Below are 22,314 nucleotides of genomic sequence, written 5' to 3'. Positions count from 1 at the left end.
TAGGGGTGTACTCACTTTTGTTGCCAGCAATTTAGACATTAGTGGCCGTGGTGAGTTATATAAAGGGCACGAAATTTACATTGTTATCCAAGCTGTACACTGGACTACATTACATTGTATCAAAGTGACATATATTCAGTGATGTCCTATGAAAAGATATAATCAAATATTTAAACGTGAGGGGTGTACTTACTTGTGTCATATATTGTAGCACTAATATGGAAAGCTCTCTACTTTGCTGAACATTAGTTAGGAGTGGAGTTGGGACTGTAAATTTTTTAATGTTGTACCTTTAATAACTTAAATATTACAGTATGTTACATAACTTGCTATCCAAATCATATTTAGGCCTCATTCACATGTCTGTGTTTAAACACGCATGTAAAAACACTGGTACCGGTGTCATCCGTGTTTTGGATCAGTGAGTCATCCATGTGTCCATTTATATCAGTGTGTCGTCGGTGATTTTCCTGGATGGAGAAGTAAATGACTAATCTACTATACTCTGCAGTGTTAAATACGGATGACACACTGATCCCATCCGTGTGCTTTGTTTTTCATGGACCAATAGACTTATTTTAGCCCTTTTCATCCATGCTGTCGTACAAAAACAGACCACCTCCATGTGTTTTGTACATACACACAGTCCGTAAAATAAACAAGGACACATGAACAGCCCCATATACTGTAATGGATACTTTTTGTATCCGTGGAAAAAAACAAACAATGCAACATGGATTTCTGAATGAGGAAATCGGTCAGCAGATTTTTCCTATGTAATCTGAAAACAGCAGGAGATAGAATCTGACACACAGAGTTCAACATTGTTATTTATTATCCTGCTGTGCTGTTTACTTATTCCTACCATGCCTCCTCCCCTTCTGATTAGCACCTCCCTGTCTAGAGACTTTGTTCATGGAGAGCGTGGCATGGGTGGGTGGGCAGCTCTGCTGCCTTACTAAATCTAAAAACTCTGATTCTGTCACAACTGCTGCACCCAGTAACCTGTGATACGTCGTTGGATTCAGCGTCTCATTACCTACATTATACTGCTCTTGGATGAGGGAGCAAAAACCTACTGATTCTCTTTCAGGATAGATGTATATTTTTTAGGTTTTTTTTTAAACTGGGCAACTTTTTTCCATACATACAATATAAGAGAATATATTTATATATATATATTATATTTTTTTTTTTTTTACTGTTTAAAGGAAATCTGTCACCTTATTTTATGCTGTTTTCAGATAAGGCAGCAAATGTGAGAAGAGACCCCGGATTCCAATGACACATCACGTAGTTTACAGGGTGCAGCAGTTGTGACAGTTAGAGCTCAGAAGCTAACCCTGACCACACCACAGCTCTGGGTTCATTGTCTATAGACTGTGAGCTGCTTATCAAGACGGGGGAGTTTGGTCAGTCTAGCAGGTGCCTGATTATCTGCTGGTGTCGTCATTGTGTGGAAACTGCACACAGCTTTATAAGGCCGATTTCACACATCTGGCTTTTCACCGGTTTGCCGGATTCAACGCACGCCAGTACAGTGTATACAGTACAATGGCAGCGCCGCAACCTCCGGGTCACATGCTTCGGTCACATGACAGCATGTGACCGGCGCTTGTTGCGCTGCCTTTGTACTGTATACATTGTACTGGCTTGCGCCGAATCCGGCAAACCGGTGAAAAGCCAGATGTGTGAAACTAGCCTTCGTGACACATCACTGAATTCAGTGTCTCAGCCTCGATCTCCTGCTGTCCTCAGTTTACATAGCAAAAACCTGCTGGAAGATTCCCTTTAATATGTATACAGATATGTTTGCACGTTTGACATCGCTATAATCGTATTGTGCAGCTTTCCAGGTAATTTTTACCAAACAATAAATGCCATAACACAAGAGCCAAAAAACTACAATTCCTCCTGCAAAAAAAGAGGCCTGGATATCCTTGTGTCAACAGGAAAATAAAGTTATGTATTTTGGAAGAAGGGAAGGAAAAACATGAAAAATCCCATGGGCGTTGAGCGGGTCAGGTTCTGATTATGTATGATACTAGGCAGACAGTATTTTGGATTTTGCCAGTTAACTCTTTGGGTGAAGAGAAGGAATTCTTTCTGATATACCGTAGCTCTTTTCCCTTTTGAGGAAGGTTGCATTATAATACACATTCTGTAAAGGATATTTATATGTATCTATTTGTAACACATTTTTGGTGATATTTTATAATAAGGCTTTTCTTTTCTCATTTTGTTTAACAAAATTCCAGGGTGTGATAAAGGGCTTCAAAGGAGAATTGATACATGTTTACAACAAGCATGACGGTGCCTTAAGGAGGACAGAATATTTTAGCCATTTGAAAGAAAACAGTAACATTGTATTACTGGGGGATTCCTTAGGGGATTTAACTATGGCTGATGGAGTGCCTAATGTGGAAAATATACTCAAAATAGGATACCTCAATGATAAGGTAAGGAAATGGCTTCCTCTGTATGAGACTTGTATATGATGTCTGTTGTTTCGGTGAAATCATATGGGCAGAAATTGGAACTTTACTTTTCATAGTAGAAACTGTAATGTCCATGCAAAATGCACAGTCCTCCCCATTTTTCAATGCCAGCAACATCCTATTGAAATGAATGTGAGGCGGATGTGCAGTACCTGGCCACCGCCACTATCAGCAGATGGAGCAGCTCCAGAACTGAGTATTTCCAGCTGCCGCCGCTGGGACCGAGGACAGCTGATCGGCTGGGGTGCGGCGTGTCAGACCCTGACTGATCAGACATTGATGACCTTTCCTAAGGATAGACCATCAATGTAAAAGTAGTGGACCTCCTCTTTAACCCCTTAATGACAGTTGGGTCAGTAATATTATGTCCCGGTGATCATAGTGTTAATCCCCACCTGCTGCTGTGGGCTGCAGGTGGGGATCCAAGCAAATGTCTGCTGATTTTATACAGCTGATATGTGTACCTCGCAGGTACGAGTGGGATCGCTGCCCACCCATATCTGTTAATCCCTTAAATGGCACTGTCAAGATAGGACAGCACCATATTAACGGCGATCGCAGTAGTTCTGTACTCACAAACCGCCACCGGAAGCTACGTGACGTGATCATGTGGATCCGCTGGTTGTCATGGTAGCACACGGTCATGTGATGACTCCTGTAGCTCACATGACTAAGGTCCTGTAAGAAGCAGCCGAGTACTGCAGATTACAAGAGATGATTATTTCTCCCGGTCTGAGCGGCGCTGCTCTGATCGGGAGAAATGAATGAGCGATCAGACAGCTGATCCTTATAGTCCCCTAGGAGGACTGCTAAAATAAAAAAAAAAAAATTCAATTTTTTTTTTTGGAAAAATAAAAAAAAAACTAAGTTCAAATCACTGCCCCATTCGCTCATTGAAAATTTAAAGGATTAAAAAAAGAAAATATACACATTTGGTATCACCGCATTCAGAATTGCACGATCTATCTAAATATAAAATCCATTAATCTGATTGGTAAACGTCGTAGCGGCAAAAAAATTCCAAACGCCAAAATTAAGTTTTTTGGTAGCCATAGATTTTGCGCAAAATGCAGTAACAAACGATCAAAACGTAGCATCGCCGCAAAAATGGTACCGTTTGAAACTGTCAACCCAAGACGCAAAAAATAAGCAATCACTGAGCCATAGATCCCGAAAAATGAGAACGCTACGGGTTGATGAAAATGGCACAAAACGTACGCCACTTTTTTTGGACAAACTTCTGATATTTTTTTTTTTTTTTATTTTATAACCCCTTAGATAAAAGTAAACCTATTTATGTTTGGGGTCTATGAACTCACACTGACACATCAGTTTTACCATATAGTGAATACAGTGAATAAAATATCTCAAAAACAATAGTGCAATCGCCCTTTTCTTCTTTTTTTTTTTTTTTTTTTTTTTTTGCAATTTTTCCACATGTGGAATTTTTTTGCCGTTTCCCAGTACACTATATGGTAAAACTCATGGCTTCTTTTAAAAGTACAGCTCGTTCTGCAAACAAACGAGCCCTCACATGACCAGATTGACTGAAAAATAAAATAAAAAAAGTTACGGCTCTCTGAAGAAGGAAAGCGAACCCCCCCCCTCCCCACCCATCCAAAAAAAAAAACGGAAAGCGCAAAATCGTTTGGTCGTGAAGGGGTTAAATGCACCTTCCCACCTGCTTGTTTTCCCTCAATTACCACTTTTTTCTAGCTCTATGAAATCTGAATTGTCAAAGAGGGGGATGGGAGAACAAGCAGGTGGGGAGGTGTATTCAAAAGATTAGCCCCGCCATGATGCACCGAGAGCCTGGGCTGGGTTTTAACCGTCATTCTGTGCTAGACAGTCTCTTTAATATACACCATTAAAGTCAACTTGATGGGTGACTAACTCCTTGCACTCCTGTTCAGTGAAAGGCTTGTGGTGCCCCAGTTGATTGGTGGGGTTAGGGGAACCTATTTTGAAGACCCCCAATGTACAAATATTGATCACCTATCTTGTAGAAATGTAATATGTTATGTATAGGACACCCCTTTTAATGTTGGGTACCTTTTACTTAGTCACTCGGTTCAAACCGTCATTTTGTGCTGACAGCTTCCATTTAAGGCTGTGCTATATGTTGTTCCTCTGTTATTCCTCCTGGCAATATATTGACAATTTAGTGCTACCATTTCCTTTGTCAATGGGACACTTTGTAAAACCTCAGCAAAAGCTGTAAAAAAAGTCTATTGTGCTGTTCTAAATTGGCCAGATCCCACCCACTGCTGTGCAAATGGCACAATCCTCAGCAATTCACCTGACGTGGGATTTTAGGACATCTCTGGTGGGACTTATTCCCTCTGTGCACATGCTGGAATATTTTACTGAACATTTTAGGATAACTTGAAACTTAACTTGTATATTTTTCCTTTTTTGCAGATAGATGAGTTGCTAGAAAAATACATGGACTTGTATGATATAGTGTTAGTCAAAGATGAAACTTTGGATGTGGCTAATTCCATTCTACAAAAGATCCTTTAAGCTGCACAGATGGAAATCCTGGACATGCCAGCATGTAGGACTCTGACAACTGCTGTTTTTGTGGATTTTTTTTTTTTTTTCTCAAATATATTTCATAAAACCATTTTGGACTCTGAAAGCACTTTACCTTTCAGCACTGTGCTGCTTTATGATACCTCTGAGTTTTATTGTGTGTTCTATTTCTGCGATACGTCCGTCACCTTGAAATGAAGCTAACCAGCAATATAGAGTGGAAGGAATTCTGATGAAGAATGTAACGGTGTAAAGAGATGAAATGTATCTTTATTTTCGTATGCACTATTAAATGTTGTATTTTGTATAATCATGTTTTTGAAGGCCAAAAAGTGCATGTTAAATGCTATTTGTACAATCTTTTTATGTATTAAAATATCCACTTTATTCATTGAATAACTTAAGTTTACTGTAACGTGAGGCTGACCCTTCTACTAAACAATCTCTTAGGCCAATTTCAAACCTTTTAACCCTTCTAAGGATTATCCCAAAGAAAAAACATTACTCAGTGCTGCGAGTGTCAGGAGGAAAGATGGCCTCAGTGTAGCTTCCAGTTCCTGGGCAGGGAAAGGGGTGAAAGCAAAAAAGAATATAAAGACATTGCAGCACAGGATCACAGCGAATTCTTTTTGTGAGGTAATACATTTCCCTGTCTTTTTTTTTTTTAAATTTTATCTCATTGAATTATTTGTGATCCCATGCTGTAATGCCGGTATACTTTTTTACTTCCTCTATGGCTCAAGAGATGTGGTATGATCAGACCATTTTCCTATACGGTCAGACACGGCCATTACACAGTAAATACCTGGGGCACATTTGTGGGAAAACCCCCTTTAAAGTTATTAGAGCTACTCTGGGGGTACAGTCCCCCAGAGAATCTACATGTGTAGAGGATTCTATGTTCAGTCGCTTAGAACACAAACATTGCATGTTCCTGGTCTATAAGGTTATGTGCGCACTGGAAAGTGCCTTTTTCTTAAGGAAAATCCGAACCCTCTTAAGGAATCCCGCACCCGCAGTAAAAAAAAAAAAAAACACAGCGAAATCCGCATGCAGTTTTGCCGCGGATTTTCTGCAGGTTGGTCCCTGCGGATTTTTACCATTATCTATGGCAAAAACCGCAGGTACCTGTGGAAAAGAAGTGTCATGCTCATTAATTCCGCAGCAGAAAATCGGCGGGTAAATCCACAGGTATAAAAAATGCAGTGTGCGCACAGCATTATTTAAAACCCATAGGATTTGCTGGGGAATGACTGCAGCAATGTTAGACACATTTTCTGGAGAAAATCTGCGGTACATCCGCAGCGTGCGCACATAGCCTAAGTGTTTTCCCTCATAAGGAGGAGTGGGAAAAAAATAAAGGGACTTGGTCATCAGTTTTTTTTTTTCATGTCTGAACAAAGACTAGCAGTTTCAGGAGTGCCTGTGCTGCATTCCATGGTGTATATTATCCACTGACTCCCCCTTTATATCCCCCAAAACCCTTTTAGATTCTTCCGCGCTCAATGTAAATCCAGACGGTCTGATGGGCGTCCTTAAGCCATAAGTGCCCATGCCTGAGCCTGCGATGTCTATGCGCAGGAGCTAGATTTTGCCCGGCGATGTGGATGATGCACACGCACTTATGTTTTAGGCCCTGCTTCCAGTAGGGCAGAAAACAAGTGAGTGTGTGCGAATCATTCACGTTGATCAAAGCAAGATGGTGATCAGCGGTGGAGAGAAAATTTAAAAATGTTTTTGTGGGTTATACAGGGGGGGAGTCATGGAATGCAGTACCTTTTTTATGGAATGCAGTACAGGCGCTGTTGAAGGTGCTAATGTTTGTTCATACTGGTGACTGTTCCCTTTTAAAGCTGGGTTTACACACTGCAACATCGCAAAGGACATCGCTGTAACGTCACCGGTTTTGTGACGCAATAGCGACCTCTTTAAGTCTCTGCTAAGTCTCTGGTGAGCGTTCAAACAGGCAAACCTGGCCAACAACGCAACAGCGATCCGGACCTGCAGAGCGACCTAGCTGGTTGTTGGGGACGTTGATAAGCAGCCTTTTGAAAGGGAAGTTGCTAACAAAGTCGCTGCAAAGTCTTCACACACTGAAACTTCATGCTGCACAGCGGGAAACAAAGGACCTAGGAATGGTCCTGAACGATTTGTAACGATTACAACTTCACAGCAGGGGCCGAGTCGCTGATAGGTTTCACACACTGCAACATCGCAAACAACATCGCTATTGCGTCACAAAACCGGTGACGTTACAGCGATGTCGTTTGAGATGTTGCAGTGTGTAAACCCAGCTTAAGGCCTCAATAGCCAACACATTTATGAGAAATTACCAATTTGAGGATCTATGCAAGACTTGGGAAAAAGTCCCTAAAATTGATGTGGTAGTAACCAAAATATCCAAGAATGTCGCTCTTCCTTTTCTTTTGACGATCTATGCTCTCTCAGGGATACTTTAGATAGTAGTGCTGATATGTTTCTTTTAAGGGAACATGGGAAACTGCAACCGATTCCTTTAAACCTAGTATATCAGCTACTTGTACTGCGAGCTACAGGAGTTGAGTTCTCAAAGTGTCCAAGGGATTCACTAATGGCAGCTTTACCATCTATTCAGAAGGCAGCTGATTTTCTGGCAAATGCTTCAGTGGATCGCATTAGGTTTGTCGCCTGTTCCTCCGGTTCCTTCTCAAAATCCACCTGTAAAGCTCTCTCGCTTAAAATCTGGTCAGCAGACTTTCAGTCCAAGATGAAGCTGTGTGCTATTCCTTGGCAAGGTTATTTGTTCAGCTCAGTCTTGGATGTAATCCTAGAGAAAGCAGCAGACAAGAAAAAAAAAAAAATGTGCCTTCCTTTCCCAAATATAAGAGATCCCTTTTGAGGCTCAGGATGGTGGGGGTAGAGGGAGAAAGGAATAAGAGAGGACAGTGATAAGTGTGGACGTTTCGGCTAACAAGCCTTCATCAGGTCGGACAGACTTAACCTGAAACTGGAATCATAATCAGGTGAGTATGTTAGTAGCTATGAGATCACATACGGAGACTGCCTATATAGGGTCCCTGGGGGTGCCGGCATATAAGATCACATCCTATAAAAGTATATTCGGCGGAGGGAAAGAGTCTTGGCAGTCGTATGTGTCTCTTGTTTGAAGTGGCTGTTATAACCGTAGGAATGTAGTAGCCACTTCGAAGGGACACCAGGGTCCAGGGTTCAGGCTTTGGATTCAGGACAAGTGCTCGACTATAGTTGTAGCTGTGGTTTCTATGGTGTGGCTAAGGTGTAGGTTCACTGGCTAGAGGATCGGAGTCAGGGTAATCTGCCTGATGATTGCTTCAGTTACATGACTAGTGACTTCTGTATTAAAGCCTGGAGAGAGGTCCGTAGGGCATGGAGAAAGTCAGAGGCAGCAAGAACCTGTGGTGCCGCAGAGCCAAATCGCGTGTCCTGTCACCCTAGCCACACCATAGAAACCACAGCTACAACTATAGTCGAGCCCTTGTCCTGAATCCAAAGCCTGAACCCTGGACCCTGGTGTCCCTTCGAAGTGGCTACTACATTCCTACGGTTATAACAGCCACTTCAAACAAGAGACACATACGACTGCCAAGACTCTTTCCCTCCGCCGAATATACTTTTATAGGATGTGATCTTATATGCCGGCACCCCCAGGGACCCTATATAGGCAGTCTCCGTATGTGATCTCATAGCTACTAACATACTCACCTGATTATGATTCCAGTTTAAGGTTAAGTCTGTCCGACCTGATGAAGGCTTGTTAGCCGAAACGTCGACACCCGGCGGACAATTGTACAGCACTTTTTTCACGTGTAACACTAACAAAATAAAAGAAAGGGATTTTTTATCCAACTACTGCGTTCCTTCTTTCTATGGGAAATTAATAGTGTGCCGGAGTTAATCTCCATTGACTGTTATATATTTTCTCCTGAGCACCTATGACAGGAGGTGATGCGAGGTCTTCTCCCTCTCATAAGTGTGGACGTTCCTGAGAGAGGGGCCAGAACTGGGGTGGTCCAGTAACTCCACCCCTAAAAGGGAAAGACCCAAGCAGTAATGTAGGCAGGTTTTGGGAGATGACGGAGGACTAAAATTATTTTCCTATCAGTAGGCCATTTTACCAGCCACATGATGGGTAGTGAATACTCTTGCCCAGGGTCTTGGGCTAGTTTTTGCTGACCACCCATGGGTACTTAGTTTCATTAAAGCTACATTTTCTTATCGGCCAGTAAGTGGTCCTAAGATGGCCCCTTGGGATCTAAATCTAGTTCTGAATACCATCATAAAATATCCTTTTGAGACTATTTATCATACCATTAAGGTCCTCACTCTAAAAACAATCCTCCTAATAGTCCTAACTTTGGCTTGATGGGTGGGTACATAACAGGACATCTCAGTTAAGCCACCTTTTCACAACTATCCTAGAGGACAGGGTGTTAAGACGTTACCCAGTTTTCTTCCGAGAGTAGTCTCCAGGTTTCACAGATCCCAGGATATAGTCCTCCCTTTCTTTTGTGACAGACCAAAATCACAAGGTGAACAGGTCTTTCAATCCTTAGTAGTGATGAGCAAGCACTATTATGCTCTGGTGCCTCGGTACTCGTAACAAGCAGCTGATGCTCGAATGGGTGTGACTTGAGAACCCAAATATAATAGAAGACAATGGGGGACTCTAGCATTTTTCAGAAAGATTTACCTGCTGAAGTCCTCCATTGACTTCCATTATACTTGAATAGTCAAATTGCACCCATCCGAGCATCAACCTCTCGCTACAAGTACAGAGCACCAAGTATGGAAGTGCTCGCTCATTACCACTCCTTAGATGTCAGGAGGTTCCTCCTTAGATACCTGAAGGCTCAATTTCCTGGCAGAAGTCTTCAGCCATCTTATTTTGTTTAAAGGCCCCAATAAGGCTATGTGTCCACGGTAGAATGTACCTGCGGATTTTTCTGCATGAAAATCCGCGACTTTCGGATTTACCGCGGATTTTGATGCGGATTTCTTTTTTTTTTTTTTTTTCCCCCATTCTATACCCAAAATCCGCACCAAAATCCGCACCAAATAATTGACATGCTGCAGATTTTTCCGCATCAAAATCCGCGGCAAATCCGCAGCATGGACACAGCATTTCCAAAATGCCATTGAAATGGCTTGGAAGTGCCGCTGCTGCAGATTTTCGGGAAATCCGCGGCAAAATCCGCGCAAAATCCGCAGCGTGGGCACATAGCCTAAGGGTAAAGAAGCCACTAAATCCACCATAGCTAGGTGGGTTACAATTGCCATAGCTTTGGACTGATCTGGCTAGGGCCAGAATCTTGCTCAGAATGTTGCGCATTCTACAGGGGCCATAGCTGCTTCCTGTGCGGAAAGATCTAATGCTTCAATTGATAAAGTCTGCAGTCTGGTCTTCCTCTAATACCTTCTTCAAACATAACAGGTTGGATCTGGGGCACTCAGACCTATACTTTGGAAGAAAGGTTCTGTCAGCAATGGTCCCTTACTAGGGATTTCATCTACCTCAAACCATGGTGTAGAGAAAGAAGGGAATTTTGTTTACTTACCGTAAATTCCTTTTCTTCTAGCTCCAATTGGGAGACCCAGACAATTGGGTGTATAGCTACTGCCTCCGGAGGCCGCACAAAGTACTACACTTAAAAGTGTAAGGCCCCCTCCCCTTCTGGCTATACACCCCCCCGTGGGAGCACGGGTCCCTCAGTTTTAGTGCAAAAGCAAGAAGGAGGAAAGCCAATAACTGTTTCAAAAACAAATTCAATCCGATAACAATATCGGAGAACGTAACTTAGCAACATGAACAACATGTGCACCCGAAAAACAAATACCCTAAGAAAAAACAGGGCGGGTGCTGGGTCTCCCAATTGGAGCTAGAAGAAAAGGAATTTACGGTAAGTAAACAAAATTCCCTTCTTCTTTTTCGCTCCTAATTGGGAGACCCAGACAATTGGGACGTCCAAAAGCAGTCCCTGGGTGGGTAAAAGAATACCTCGTGATCGGGCTGTCAGGCAGCCCTTTCTTACAGGTGGGCCACCGCCGCCTGCAGGACTTGTCTACCTAGGCTGGCATCCGCCGAAGCGTAGGTATGCACCTGATAATGCTTGGTAAAAGTGTGCAGACTCGACCAGGTAGCCGCCTGGCACACCTGCTGAGCCGTAGCCTGATGCCGTAATGCCCAGGACGCACCCACGGCTCTGGTAGAATGGGCCTTCAGTCCAGAAGGAGTCGGAAGCCCAGCAGAACGGTAGGCGTGAAGAATTGGTTCCTTGATCCACCGCGCAAGGGTGGATTTGGAAGCTTGCGACCCTTTATGCTGACCAGCGACCAGGATAAAGAGTGCATCCGAACGGCGCAGAGGCGCCGTGCGTGAAATGTAGATCCTGAGTGCTCTCACCAGGTCCAACAGATGCAAACCCTTTTCAAATTGGTGAACTGGATGCGGACACAAAGATGGTAAAGTGATATCCTGATTGAGATGAAAGGAAGATACCACCTTGGGAAGAAACTCTGGAATTGGACGCAGTACTACCTTGTCTTGGTGAAACACCAGGAAGGGAGATTTGCAAGATAACGCCGCCAGCTCTGACACTCTCCGAAGAGACGTGACCGCCACCAGAAAAGCCACTTTCTGTGAAAGCCGAGAAAAGGAAATCTCCTTCATAGGCTCGAAAGGTGGCTTCTGGAGAGCAATTAGAACCTTGTTCAGATCCCAGGGTTCCAATGGCCGCTTGTAAGGGGGAACGATATGACAAACCCCTTGCAGGAACGTGCGTACCTTAGGAAGTCGCGCCAGGCGCTTCTGAAAGAATACGGATAGCGCAGAGACTTGTCCTTTAAGGGAGCTAAGCGACAAACCTTTTTCCAACCCAGACTGCAGGAAGGAAAGAAAAATAGGCAATGCAAATGGCCAGGGAGAAACTCCCTGAGCGGAGCACCAAGATAAGAATATCTTCCACGTTCTGTGGTAGATCTTGGCGGAGGATGGTTTCCTAGCCTGTCTCATGGTGGCAACAACATCATGAGATAAACCTGAGGCCCCTAGGATCCAGGACTCAATGGCCACACAGTCAGGTTCAGGGCCGCAGAATTCAGATGGAAAAACGGCCCTTGAGACAGCAAGTCTGGACGGCCTGGTAGCGCCCACGGTTGTCCTACCGTAAGATGCCACAGATCCGGGTACCACGACCTCCTTGGCCAGTCTGGAGCGACGAGAATGGCGCAACGGCAGTCGGACCTGATTTTGCGGAGCACTCTGGGCAACAATGCCAGAGGTGGAAACACATAAGGTAGTCGGAACTGCGACCAATCCTGAACTAAGGCGTCTGCCGCTAGAGCTCGGTGATCGTGAGACCGTGCCATGAAAACCGGGACCTTGTTGTTGTGCCGTGACGCCATCAGGTCGACGTCCGGCATCCCCCAGCGGCGACAGATCTCCTGAAACACGTCCGGGTGAAGGGACCATTCCCCTGCGTCCATGCCCTGGCGACTGAGAAAGTCTGCTTCCCAGTTTTCCACGCCTGGGATGTAAACTGCGGATATGGTGGATGCTGTGTTTTCCACCCACGTCAGAATCCGCCGGACTTCTTGAAAGGCTTGCCGACTGCGTGTTCCCCCTTGGTGGTTGATGTACGCCACCGCTGTGGAATTGTCCGACTGAATCCGGATATGCTTGCCCTCCAGCCACTGTTGGAAGGCTCGCAGAGCCAGATAGACTGCTCTGATTTCCAGAACATTGATCTGAAGGGTGGACTCTCTCTGAGTCCACGTACCCTGAGCCCTGTGGTGAAGAAACACTGCTCCCCACCCTGATAGGCTCGCATCTGTCGTGACCACCGCCCAGGATGGGGGTAGGAACGACTTTCCTTTTGACAATGAGGTGGGAAGAAGCCACCATCGGAGAGAGTCCTTGGCTGCCTGAGAGAGGGAGACATCCCTGTCGAGGGACGTCGACTTCCCGTCCCATTGGCGGAGAATGTCCCATTGTAGAGGGCGCAGATGAAACTGCGCGAAAGGGACTGCTTCCATTGCTGCCACCATCTTCCCAAGGAAATGCATGAGGCGCCTCAAGGAGTGGGACTGGTTCTGCAGGAGAGATTGCACCCCTGTCTGCAGAGAGCACTGCTTGTCCAGTGGAAGCTTCACTATCGCTGAGAGAGTATGAAACTCCATGCCAAGATATGTTAGTGATTGGGTCGGGGTTAGATTTGACTTTGAAAAGTTGATAATCCACCCGAAACTCTGGAGAGTCTTCAGTGCCACGTCCAGACTGTGTTGGCATGCCTCTTGAGAGGGTGCCTTTATAAGTAGATCGTCCAAATACGGGATCACGGAGTGACCCTGCGAGTGCAGGACAGCTACTACTGTTGCCATGACCTTGGTGAAGACCCGAGGGGCTGTTGCCAGCCCGAAAGGTAACGCTACGAACTGCAGGTGTTCGCTTTCTTTAACGAAGCGTAGAAAACGCTGATGCTCTGGCGCAATCGGCACGTGAAGATAAGCATCTTTGATGTCTATTGATGCTAAGAAATCTCCTTGAGACATTGAGGCTATGACGGAGCGTAGAGATTCCATCCGGAACCTCCTGGTTTTTACGTGTTTGTTGAGCAACTTTAGATCCAGGACGGGCCGAAAGGACCCGTCCTTCTTTGGCACCACAAACAGATTGGAGTAAAAACCGTGACCTTGTTCCTGAAGAGGAACGGAAGTCACCACTCCTTCCGCCTTTAGAGCGGCCACCGCCTGCAGCAGAGCATCGGCTCGGTCGGGCGGTGGGGAAGTTCTGAAGAAACGAGTTGGAGGACGAGAGCTGAACTCTATCCTGTACCCGTGAGACAGAATGTCCTTCACCCAACGGTCTTTGACCTGTGACAGCCAAATGTCGCCAAAGCGGGAGAGCCTGCCACCGACCGAGGATGCGGAGAGAGGAGGCTGAAAGTCATGAGGAAGCCGTCTTGGTAACGGTTCTTCCTGCTGTCTTTTTTGGGCGTGACTGAGTCCGCCAAGAATCTGAGCCTCTCTGATCCTTTTGAGTCCTTTTGGACGAGGAGCAGTCGACTTGTATAAGCCCAGCTGAAATGGCTTGGAGTGCCCATACGGCTGCAAAAGCTGGCGCCAACGACGCTCCAATAGCTTCATAGATGGATTTCAGCCAGAGCTCCATCTGCCTGTCAGTGGCATCTTTAAGTGCCGCTCCATCTTCTACTGCAACTAAAGATCTAGCTGCAAGCCTGGAGATTGGAGGGTCCACCTTGGGACACTGGGTCCAACCCTTGACCACGTCAGGGGGAAAAGGATAGCGTGTATCTTTAAGCCGTTTAGAAAACCGCTGCTCAGGATAAGCGTGGTGTTTCTGGATTGCATCTCTAAAGTCAGAGTGGTCCAGAAAAGTGCTTAATTTACGCTTGGGATATCTGAAATGGAATTTCTCCTGCTGTGAAGCTGCCTCCTCCGCAGGAAGAGCTGGCGGGGAAATATCTAACATCCTATTGATGGACGCTATAAGATCATTCACTATGGCGTCACCATCCGGTGTATCCAGATTGAGAGCGGTCCCAGGATCAGAATCTTGATCAGTTACATCCGCCTCATCACCCATAGATTCGTCCCGCTGGGATCCTGACCAGTGAGACGAAGTTGAGGGCCCCTCATAACGAGCCCGCTTAGGTTGTCTGGGACTGTTGTCTGAGTCAGAATCGTCACCCTGGGGTGCATGTGACACCCCCGGAGCTTGGAAGTGTTCCAGCTGAGGGGGACCAGGGAGCAATGATGCCACAGTGTCCATGGTCTGAGTTACTGGTCTAGACTGCAATGTTTCAAGAATCTTTGACATGGTCATAGACAATCTGTCAGCAAAAGCTGCAAACTCCGTTCCTGTCACCTGGACAGCATTCACAGGTGGTACACTCTGGGTCACGTCCAGCAGAGGCCCCGGCTGTGCAAGTTGCACAGGGGCCGAGCACTGCACACAATGGGGGTCAGTGGAACCTGCCGGTAGAGCAGCCCCACATGCGGTACAGGCAGCATATAATGTCTGTGCCTTAGCACCCTTGCGTTTTGCGGACGACATGCTGTTGCCTCCTTGTAATCTAGGAGGGTATATAGCCGAGAATCACCAGCGACCGTACAGTACAAAGTATTTGCAAACACAAAATACTCAGTATACAAACGGCACAAGTGGGGGTGAGCCCTTGAGGGCTGCTTACCGCCCGCTGAACAGCGGGTATGAGGCCGTAGAATCCCGTGTCTGGGTCTCCCCGTCTCCCCTCTGCAGCTCAGCGTGCAGGCAGGAATGGCTGCCGGCGTTCAGTGAAGAGGGGCGGACCGTGGGCGTGCCACAAACAAAGTGCGGGAAACTGCGTCCTACTGTGCCTGGTGTGAGGGCTGGAGTATGTAAAAAAGACTCCAGCCCTCAGCGCTGATGCTCTGTACAGCGTCCCGCCCTCCTCCTGACTGGCAGGTGCGGAGGCGGGAACGAACGAACTAGGCCGCAAAAGCCGGGGACTGTAGTAATAAGCGCGGCCGTGATATATGCACGGTCAGCGCGGAAGTCCCCGGCGCACCACAAGTCCCAGCCGCGTCGCAGTCCCAGCGGCCGGCGCGACCGTTCTCCCTGAGTCTACCCACTCAGCTAAGCTGAAGTGAGGAAATGGCACAAGCGCAGCAGCGCTATTGTCCCCGGCGCACTAACACACCCAGCAATGCTGCGGTGTGCGCGCGTATGCACGGGGACACAGAGTACCTTGACGGAGCAGGGCCATGTCCCTGACGATACTCAGCTCCATATCCAGCGGCTTCTCCAGGGGCTGTGGATGGAGCACGGTCTCAGTGCATGGAGACCGGTAAAATCCCACTTCGCCCAGAGCCCTAATGGGGATGGGGAAGGAATCAGCATGTGGGCTCCAGCCTCCGTACCCGCAATGGGTACCTCAACCTTAACAAGCACCACCGACAGAAAGTGGGGTGAGAAGGGAGCATGCTGGGGGCCTTGTATGGGCCCTCTTTTCTTCCATCCGACATAGTCAGCAGCTGCTGCTGACTAAATAGTGGAGCTATGCGTGCGTGTCTGACCTCCTTCGCACAAAGCAAAAACTGGGGGACCCGTGCTCCCACGGGGGGGTGTATAGCCAGAAGGGGAGGGGCCTTACACTTTTAAGTGTAGTACTTTGTGCGGCCTCCGGAGGCAGTAGCTATACACCCAATTGTCTGGGTCTCCCAATTAGGAGCGAAAAAGAAAGATGACTTTCCATTAATTTGATGTTCCAGAACCATGTGTTTATTCCCTCCCTTATGTTTTGGTGGTGTATTGTTGAATGAGGGGGAAAAGTATTTCTAGATGCAAATATATGACAATGCCTTTTAAAAATGCAGCTACCTCTTATGATCTGTAAACACACTGAGGTGTACGGTGAGGTACCAACTTTTATTATGTAGGTTTTCCTTGTTCCTGGAGGTGGATACTCTCTGAATAGTGCTGTCATCGTTTAGGAAAATCCAATTACCAGTAAGTTATTATCATCTGTCCCTTACCCTAAAATTAAGTAAAAGAAAGCTTGGACAATGTGTTCATGAGAACCATATTGCAGTCTGTTTTATAATATCCGCACATAATATGGGAGTGGGAACGTTCCTGTCTTACTGCTAGCCACAAGTCCATTGACAATTCTTTCTGCCAATAGGCACCACTAGGGGGTGCTTGTAGAATGCTGTTTCATAGACTCACCAATACGTCCAATGGAGCTATATAAATAGTAATCTGCTCCTCCTGGTGTCTAAGTAGCAATCAAAAATGTGTGTTCCACCGATGGCAGTGTACAACTTCAGACTAAGCGCTTTCCTGCAACTCTGCTGCTGGCAAATCAGAATAGCCGCACAACTCCAGGAAAGCTTCAGTCACCTTTTCTGCAACGTACCGATGCACTAACATCAGCTAGCACGCACCAGCATGTACGCGCTGGCCACAAGAAGTGCATCACCAGGGAGCAGAGAAGAGTGACAAGGGAATGGGAGGTTTTTGTTTGTGTGTGTGTGTGTGTGTGTGTGTATGGGATGTGAGAGTGCTCATCCTGCATATGGGGAGCTATGTAATGGCTTATACTGTATACAGTGGGTACAGAAAGAATTCAGATCCCTTTAAATTTTTCAATCTTTGTTTCATTGGAGCCATTTGGTATAAATTCAAAAAAGTTCATTTTTTTTTCCTCAATGTACACTCTGCATCCCATCTCGACAGAAAAAAATAGAAATATAGAGATTTTTCAAAACTTATTAAAGAAACTGAAATATCACATGGTCGTAAGTTTGTACATGGGGCTGTTGGAGAGTTCATACTGTTTATAAGGCACATACTGTAGATGGGGACTATGTGCAGGCTCACAATATGTATGGATCTGAGAGCTTGTACTGTGTGTATATATAGGGCTGTTTGAGGGCTCATACTGTATATAGGAGGCTATTTGAGGGCTCATCTTGTGTGTATTTAAGAGCTATATGAGGGATCATGCTGTATCTACAGGCTGCATGTAGGCTCAAACTATGTAGAGAGCTATGTAAGGGTTCATATTATATATAGGAGGCTACGTGGGAGAGGGAGAACTATATCGGGACTCATACTGTATATCCCCCCATGTGTCTGCATACTTAATATTGAGCAGCATTATTATTTTATATTGTAATTAATGTTAACCCCTTTGCGACATATGTACCCATACATCATGGTTATAAAGGGATTCCCGCTCAAGCAGGGCACAGGATCTGTGTCCGCACGATTGCTCCAGTGAATTTGGTTCAAGGGAAAGCCGAGACCCAGCTTTCGTAGCAAGGCGTGGTCCCCGCACCACCGTAGGTTGTTTAAACCTCTACTGCAATCAATAGCGATAGCAGCATTTAGGGGTTGGGGGAGGGGAGTGAGGATGGGACCTAAGCCTTCTGTACTGCCCGGCTACTATTAATCCGCCATTGCACACAGTGCGTATTGCATTCCATGTCTGTACCGCTTCCACTGTGCTTTGAACGTTTTAATACATAAGCCGTATTACTAGGAGAGAATACTTTTATGCATAGTGTCAAATGGGACCATGCCTCCATGTGACATCTAAGCTATGTGGCGGTACAGTAAAGGCCTTATGCACGTTTTATAACCACGCTTTACAGTTTTGCATGAAACACGACCGTAATACGGCCAATGTGATGATAATCCCACAGCTGAACACTGGGGCTGAGTGCTGTTATCTTGCTATAAAAGACTGAACAATATGGTCAGATATGGACACTGTATGGGGATTCATGTACACTGTATTATCTCACTTCTGATCTGGTCTGTGTGACACATAATTGTGATTACGTCTTTGAGACTTTTTTTTTTTAATCTGGAAAAAGAGAAACCCACAAAGCAGAGTTTATCATTTATTTATAAAATTTGATCATTTTGCACTTGTAACATTCAATTGTTTAGATGTGAAACTTTTTATGCATTATCCGCAGTCTTCTATGCCTAAATGCCGCAGCTGTTAACTCCGCATCTATATTAATGGGATTGCTTGGTGGAAACAAATGATCACTTATCTAAATGGTAGGTTGTAACTTATCGAGCAGTATGGATCTGACTGCTGGAAACCGAATGAAGGGCAAATGGGGCACTCACTTTTATCACGGTTACAATGGAGTGACAATGTACATGCTGACCGCTGCTCCATTCATCAGCTATGGGGAAGCCGAGCGGTGTGCCTGGCTTTCTCTGGCAGCTCTAAAAAGAATGAGGGAATTGTGGTTGTGCATCCAACAGTCTGCTCCATTCTAAGGGGGATAAACTTACCCATTCCTCTGATCAATGCCAGTTTTAGCAGTCAGACCTCTACCAATCAATAGGTTATCACCTCTGCTGTGGATGGGTGATGGCCTGTTTTCACCAGGCAACCCAACTTCTTAATGGTCATCATATACATTTAAACCTAGAATTTCTAGAGCAGCTTGGTTCCTTTGAACTACACCATGATTTTCTTTTCCTCCCTCCATGTGGCGCCTCAGTAGCGGAGTACAATTACCTTGAGAGGGGAACATTTTGGCACTTTTCCACACTGAGGCAGCTGCATGTGCCCAAAAACACTCCCATCTGCGGTGACCAAAGACCATGCAATTTCTAAGAATACATTAAGGCGACCATTCGCTACAACGTGTAGAGATCGGTTTTGTGGCATATGGCTTTTGAAGTGTGAAAATTGGGACTTTTAGAAACTCTTACTGGAAAAACAAAGCATTTTGTAAATAAATGAAATCATTCACACTGAACCCATTAAAACAAAAATACTGAAATCAGCTGCCTAAGGCCAGAGTTCCACTTGCGTATGACTCATGTGACCCTCGCACCGGTGTCACTCGGCACAGCCGCACACTCTCCGGACACGAGCGCCTCAGCTGCATGGAAATACATGCAGGCGACCCACTCCTGTCAGTAGAGTGTGCGGCTGTGCCGGGTGACACCGATGCGAGACTCACATGAGTCATACGCAAGTGGAATCGTATCCTAACAGAGTTTATCAGGACAAAACATAATCCAAAATTCACATACAGGAAGGTTTTCTGGCATGTTGGTGGGGGGAGTCTCTACTGCAGGAAACAAACATTTGTCTATAAAGTAAAGAATAACGTTGGCTTGGATATCTTTGTTTCTTCTGTATTCCCAGGTAAAGCACGGACAGCAGTGTGTTTTCAGTTTTTGGTCTGTGGGTGCAAATTACATAAGTATAATACCCTATTGTGGGGCAGTGTAGTAACACGTTAAAAGTGTGTCATCTCTTTTGTCAGTGTTACTTCCAAACCCAAAGAAACAAACAACATTGATGGTAAACAGCTTGTAAATGAAGTGTATATACTAAATATATGCCACATTTACATCCACATTCATTTTTTGGTCTTCCATCAACAAGATGAGGCAAGGGATTGCAGAAAATCAGAACATGGCTGCCTGGTATCGCAGCTCAATTTCTAGCACTAAGCAGCCTTACACACTTATCTTGGGCGACGGTCTCACAAATCTATAGCTTTGTCTGAGCAGAGTTTTTCCACCAAAGTATTAATCTACATGTACCCCTGCTGGAAGTAAATTAAAAGGGGTCACACTTGCGATTGCCTCACGTGTATCTCGCACAAGTCTCGCGGTGCATCACCCGTCACGGGCTCACATTCTCCTCACAGGAGTGAGTCGGTTGCATAGACATGCATTCAACTGACCTGCTCCTGTGAGGAGAGTGTGAGTCCATGACTGGTGATGCACCGCGAGACTCAAGCGGCAATCACAAGTATGACACCGGCCTAACTTATATAATTTATATATACATCCGTATCAGTGCTAGATTCGGGAGCTCCATTCTGCCTCTATGCTCAGTACAAGCTAGCATTTCCGATGTCTGCATGTCATCAGTCACAATGGAAAGGTCTGGCTTAGCTATTGCCATGAGCAAGCCATCCAGTACCCTCCACAAACAGTACTAATGATGATGATGATAATGAGCTGACACAAGAAACACTTTCCTGCGCTGCGTACATGACCAGAAATGGAGTTGCCAAACACAAGCAACAGTATCACATGTTCTAGGAACAGAGAAACTGAATTTGTGTAGAAGGCAGATACTTTAGAAAATGAATGGAAAAACACCAGCAGACCCCACTGAGTATAATGGGGTCCTATCATTTTCCTGGAACAATAGCACCTTGAGCATTATGAAAAGTGGATGTGACAGATATAAGTGTAGAACAAAAGGGCCAAAACACCTTAAGTATTAAAGTAAAAGGCAGATGCACAAATCTGCTGCTGTGGTCTATATACATACGCTATGCGTCACACTGCAGTTAATGAATTCTACTATTGCTACACGCATAAAAGACGCGGGTTACTTGGTTAACAGTTCTTGATCAAAAATTGTAAAAGCCACGCAACTACAGCAAGGTGCACCTCATATGGATGGTCCCAAACTAATGATGCACCATTCCATGTGCCCAGACAGGCCTCATTGAAATGGGTAATAGATAGGACCTAGGCTTACCTCCTTATGAAACCTTTTTGGGTAATTTGGGTGGGGTAAGGGTCTAGAGCCTATTGGAGACCAGACTGGGCACATGGAGTCAGTAGAATTAAGGACCATCCATATGACGTACATGTTGTCTTCTTTGGATGGCTTCTATACTTTTTCATAACACGGTACCACAATATTACCTTGTATTGCACATACTTTTTGATAAAAATATAAAAAAAAAATCTTAAGTAACTTTTTTTTTTTTCGCAATAGTGGAATTCATGTATTAATCACAGTGTGCAGCTAGATGTACAGATCTATGTGTAGAGAAGACAGGTTTTATAGGACAAAATACTCATGTACCCTATTTTTCTGACAGAAACGCCCTCACTAACCTCCTAACGTCACTGGGATAACTTGCTAGAAGTGTGACACCTAGTGGAAATTCTCCCTCTCCACAATCATATCAACTGAATCTTGGGCTGATTCATCAAGACTGGTGTTTTGTATTCCAATTTAACTAAGTGTGCGGCAGCACCAGAAATGTATTGTGGTTAGGGGCTGGCATACAATTCCGCTGTAATTTATAACACTTTTCTGGCCTCATTTATGATGAATTGGTCGGGGCACTTGGCCACATCTTGTCTGAGCTCCAAACACTTTCCAAAGACTTGCTTGAATTAGCTAGGCTGGCATAAAAACACCAACATTTGCAACATTTTTGCAGCACTTCCAGTTATAAATTTTGGGACATTTCAATCCGTTTTATGCCAGAAAACTGTGAAAAATTGCTTAATGGATCAGGGCATAAATGATTACTATAAAAAGCCATGTTACTGGTTTATTTACAGCATAACCCAGTATATCGTTTTATTAACCACTGAACTAAATAGTAAATAATTTGACATTTTTTATTATTTAATGACTGGGTCACATTTTTTTATTATTTATTTTTCTACTACTCAGTGCAGCCTTAAATGGAATATAAAATAGTAAGCATTTGTCCACCCTGAGCCCACCTAAAAAACATTCAAGAACCAGGTGGTCAGAATTCTCACTTGTATTGGAAATCCGCTCACTTCTACACTGAATGCAGTGCCCAACACGGTCCAGTTAAGGAGGTACACTACAATTCAGATTTTTAGGGTCACTTAGATATTTCCTTATTTTTAAAAGAAAAGCACATTTTTTTCTCAATGAAGCTAAGCTATTAAATTAAACAGAAATACACTCTATACATTGCTAATGTG

The 22,314-nt window shown here is 44.9% G+C and overlaps 1 protein-coding gene across 1 annotated transcript in view; it reads left to right on the top strand.

Moving 5' to 3' along the window:
- The window catches only part of NT5C3A (5'-nucleotidase, cytosolic IIIA), a 39,006-nt gene extending 33,586 nt beyond the window's left edge, over positions 1-5,420 (top strand). The window contains exons 5-6 of the mRNA XM_075316126.1: positions 2,259-2,459; positions 4,920-5,420. Of these exons, the coding sequence (XP_075172241.1) occupies positions 2,259-2,459; positions 4,920-5,021 (303 nt within the window). The 3' untranslated portion in view covers positions 5,022-5,420. The remainder of the gene's footprint in view (positions 1-2,258; positions 2,460-4,919) is intronic.
- Positions 5,421-22,314: the final 16,894 nt, after the last annotated feature.

The sequence above is a fragment of the Anomaloglossus baeobatrachus genome, chromosome 6 (assembly GCF_048569485.1).
Source record: "Anomaloglossus baeobatrachus isolate aAnoBae1 chromosome 6, aAnoBae1.hap1, whole genome shotgun sequence".
NCBI classification, from domain to species: domain Eukaryota; kingdom Metazoa; phylum Chordata; class Amphibia; order Anura; family Aromobatidae; genus Anomaloglossus; species Anomaloglossus baeobatrachus.
The sequence above is the reverse complement of the archived record's forward strand: the minus strand, read 5'-3'. Positions and strand labels throughout refer to the sequence as shown.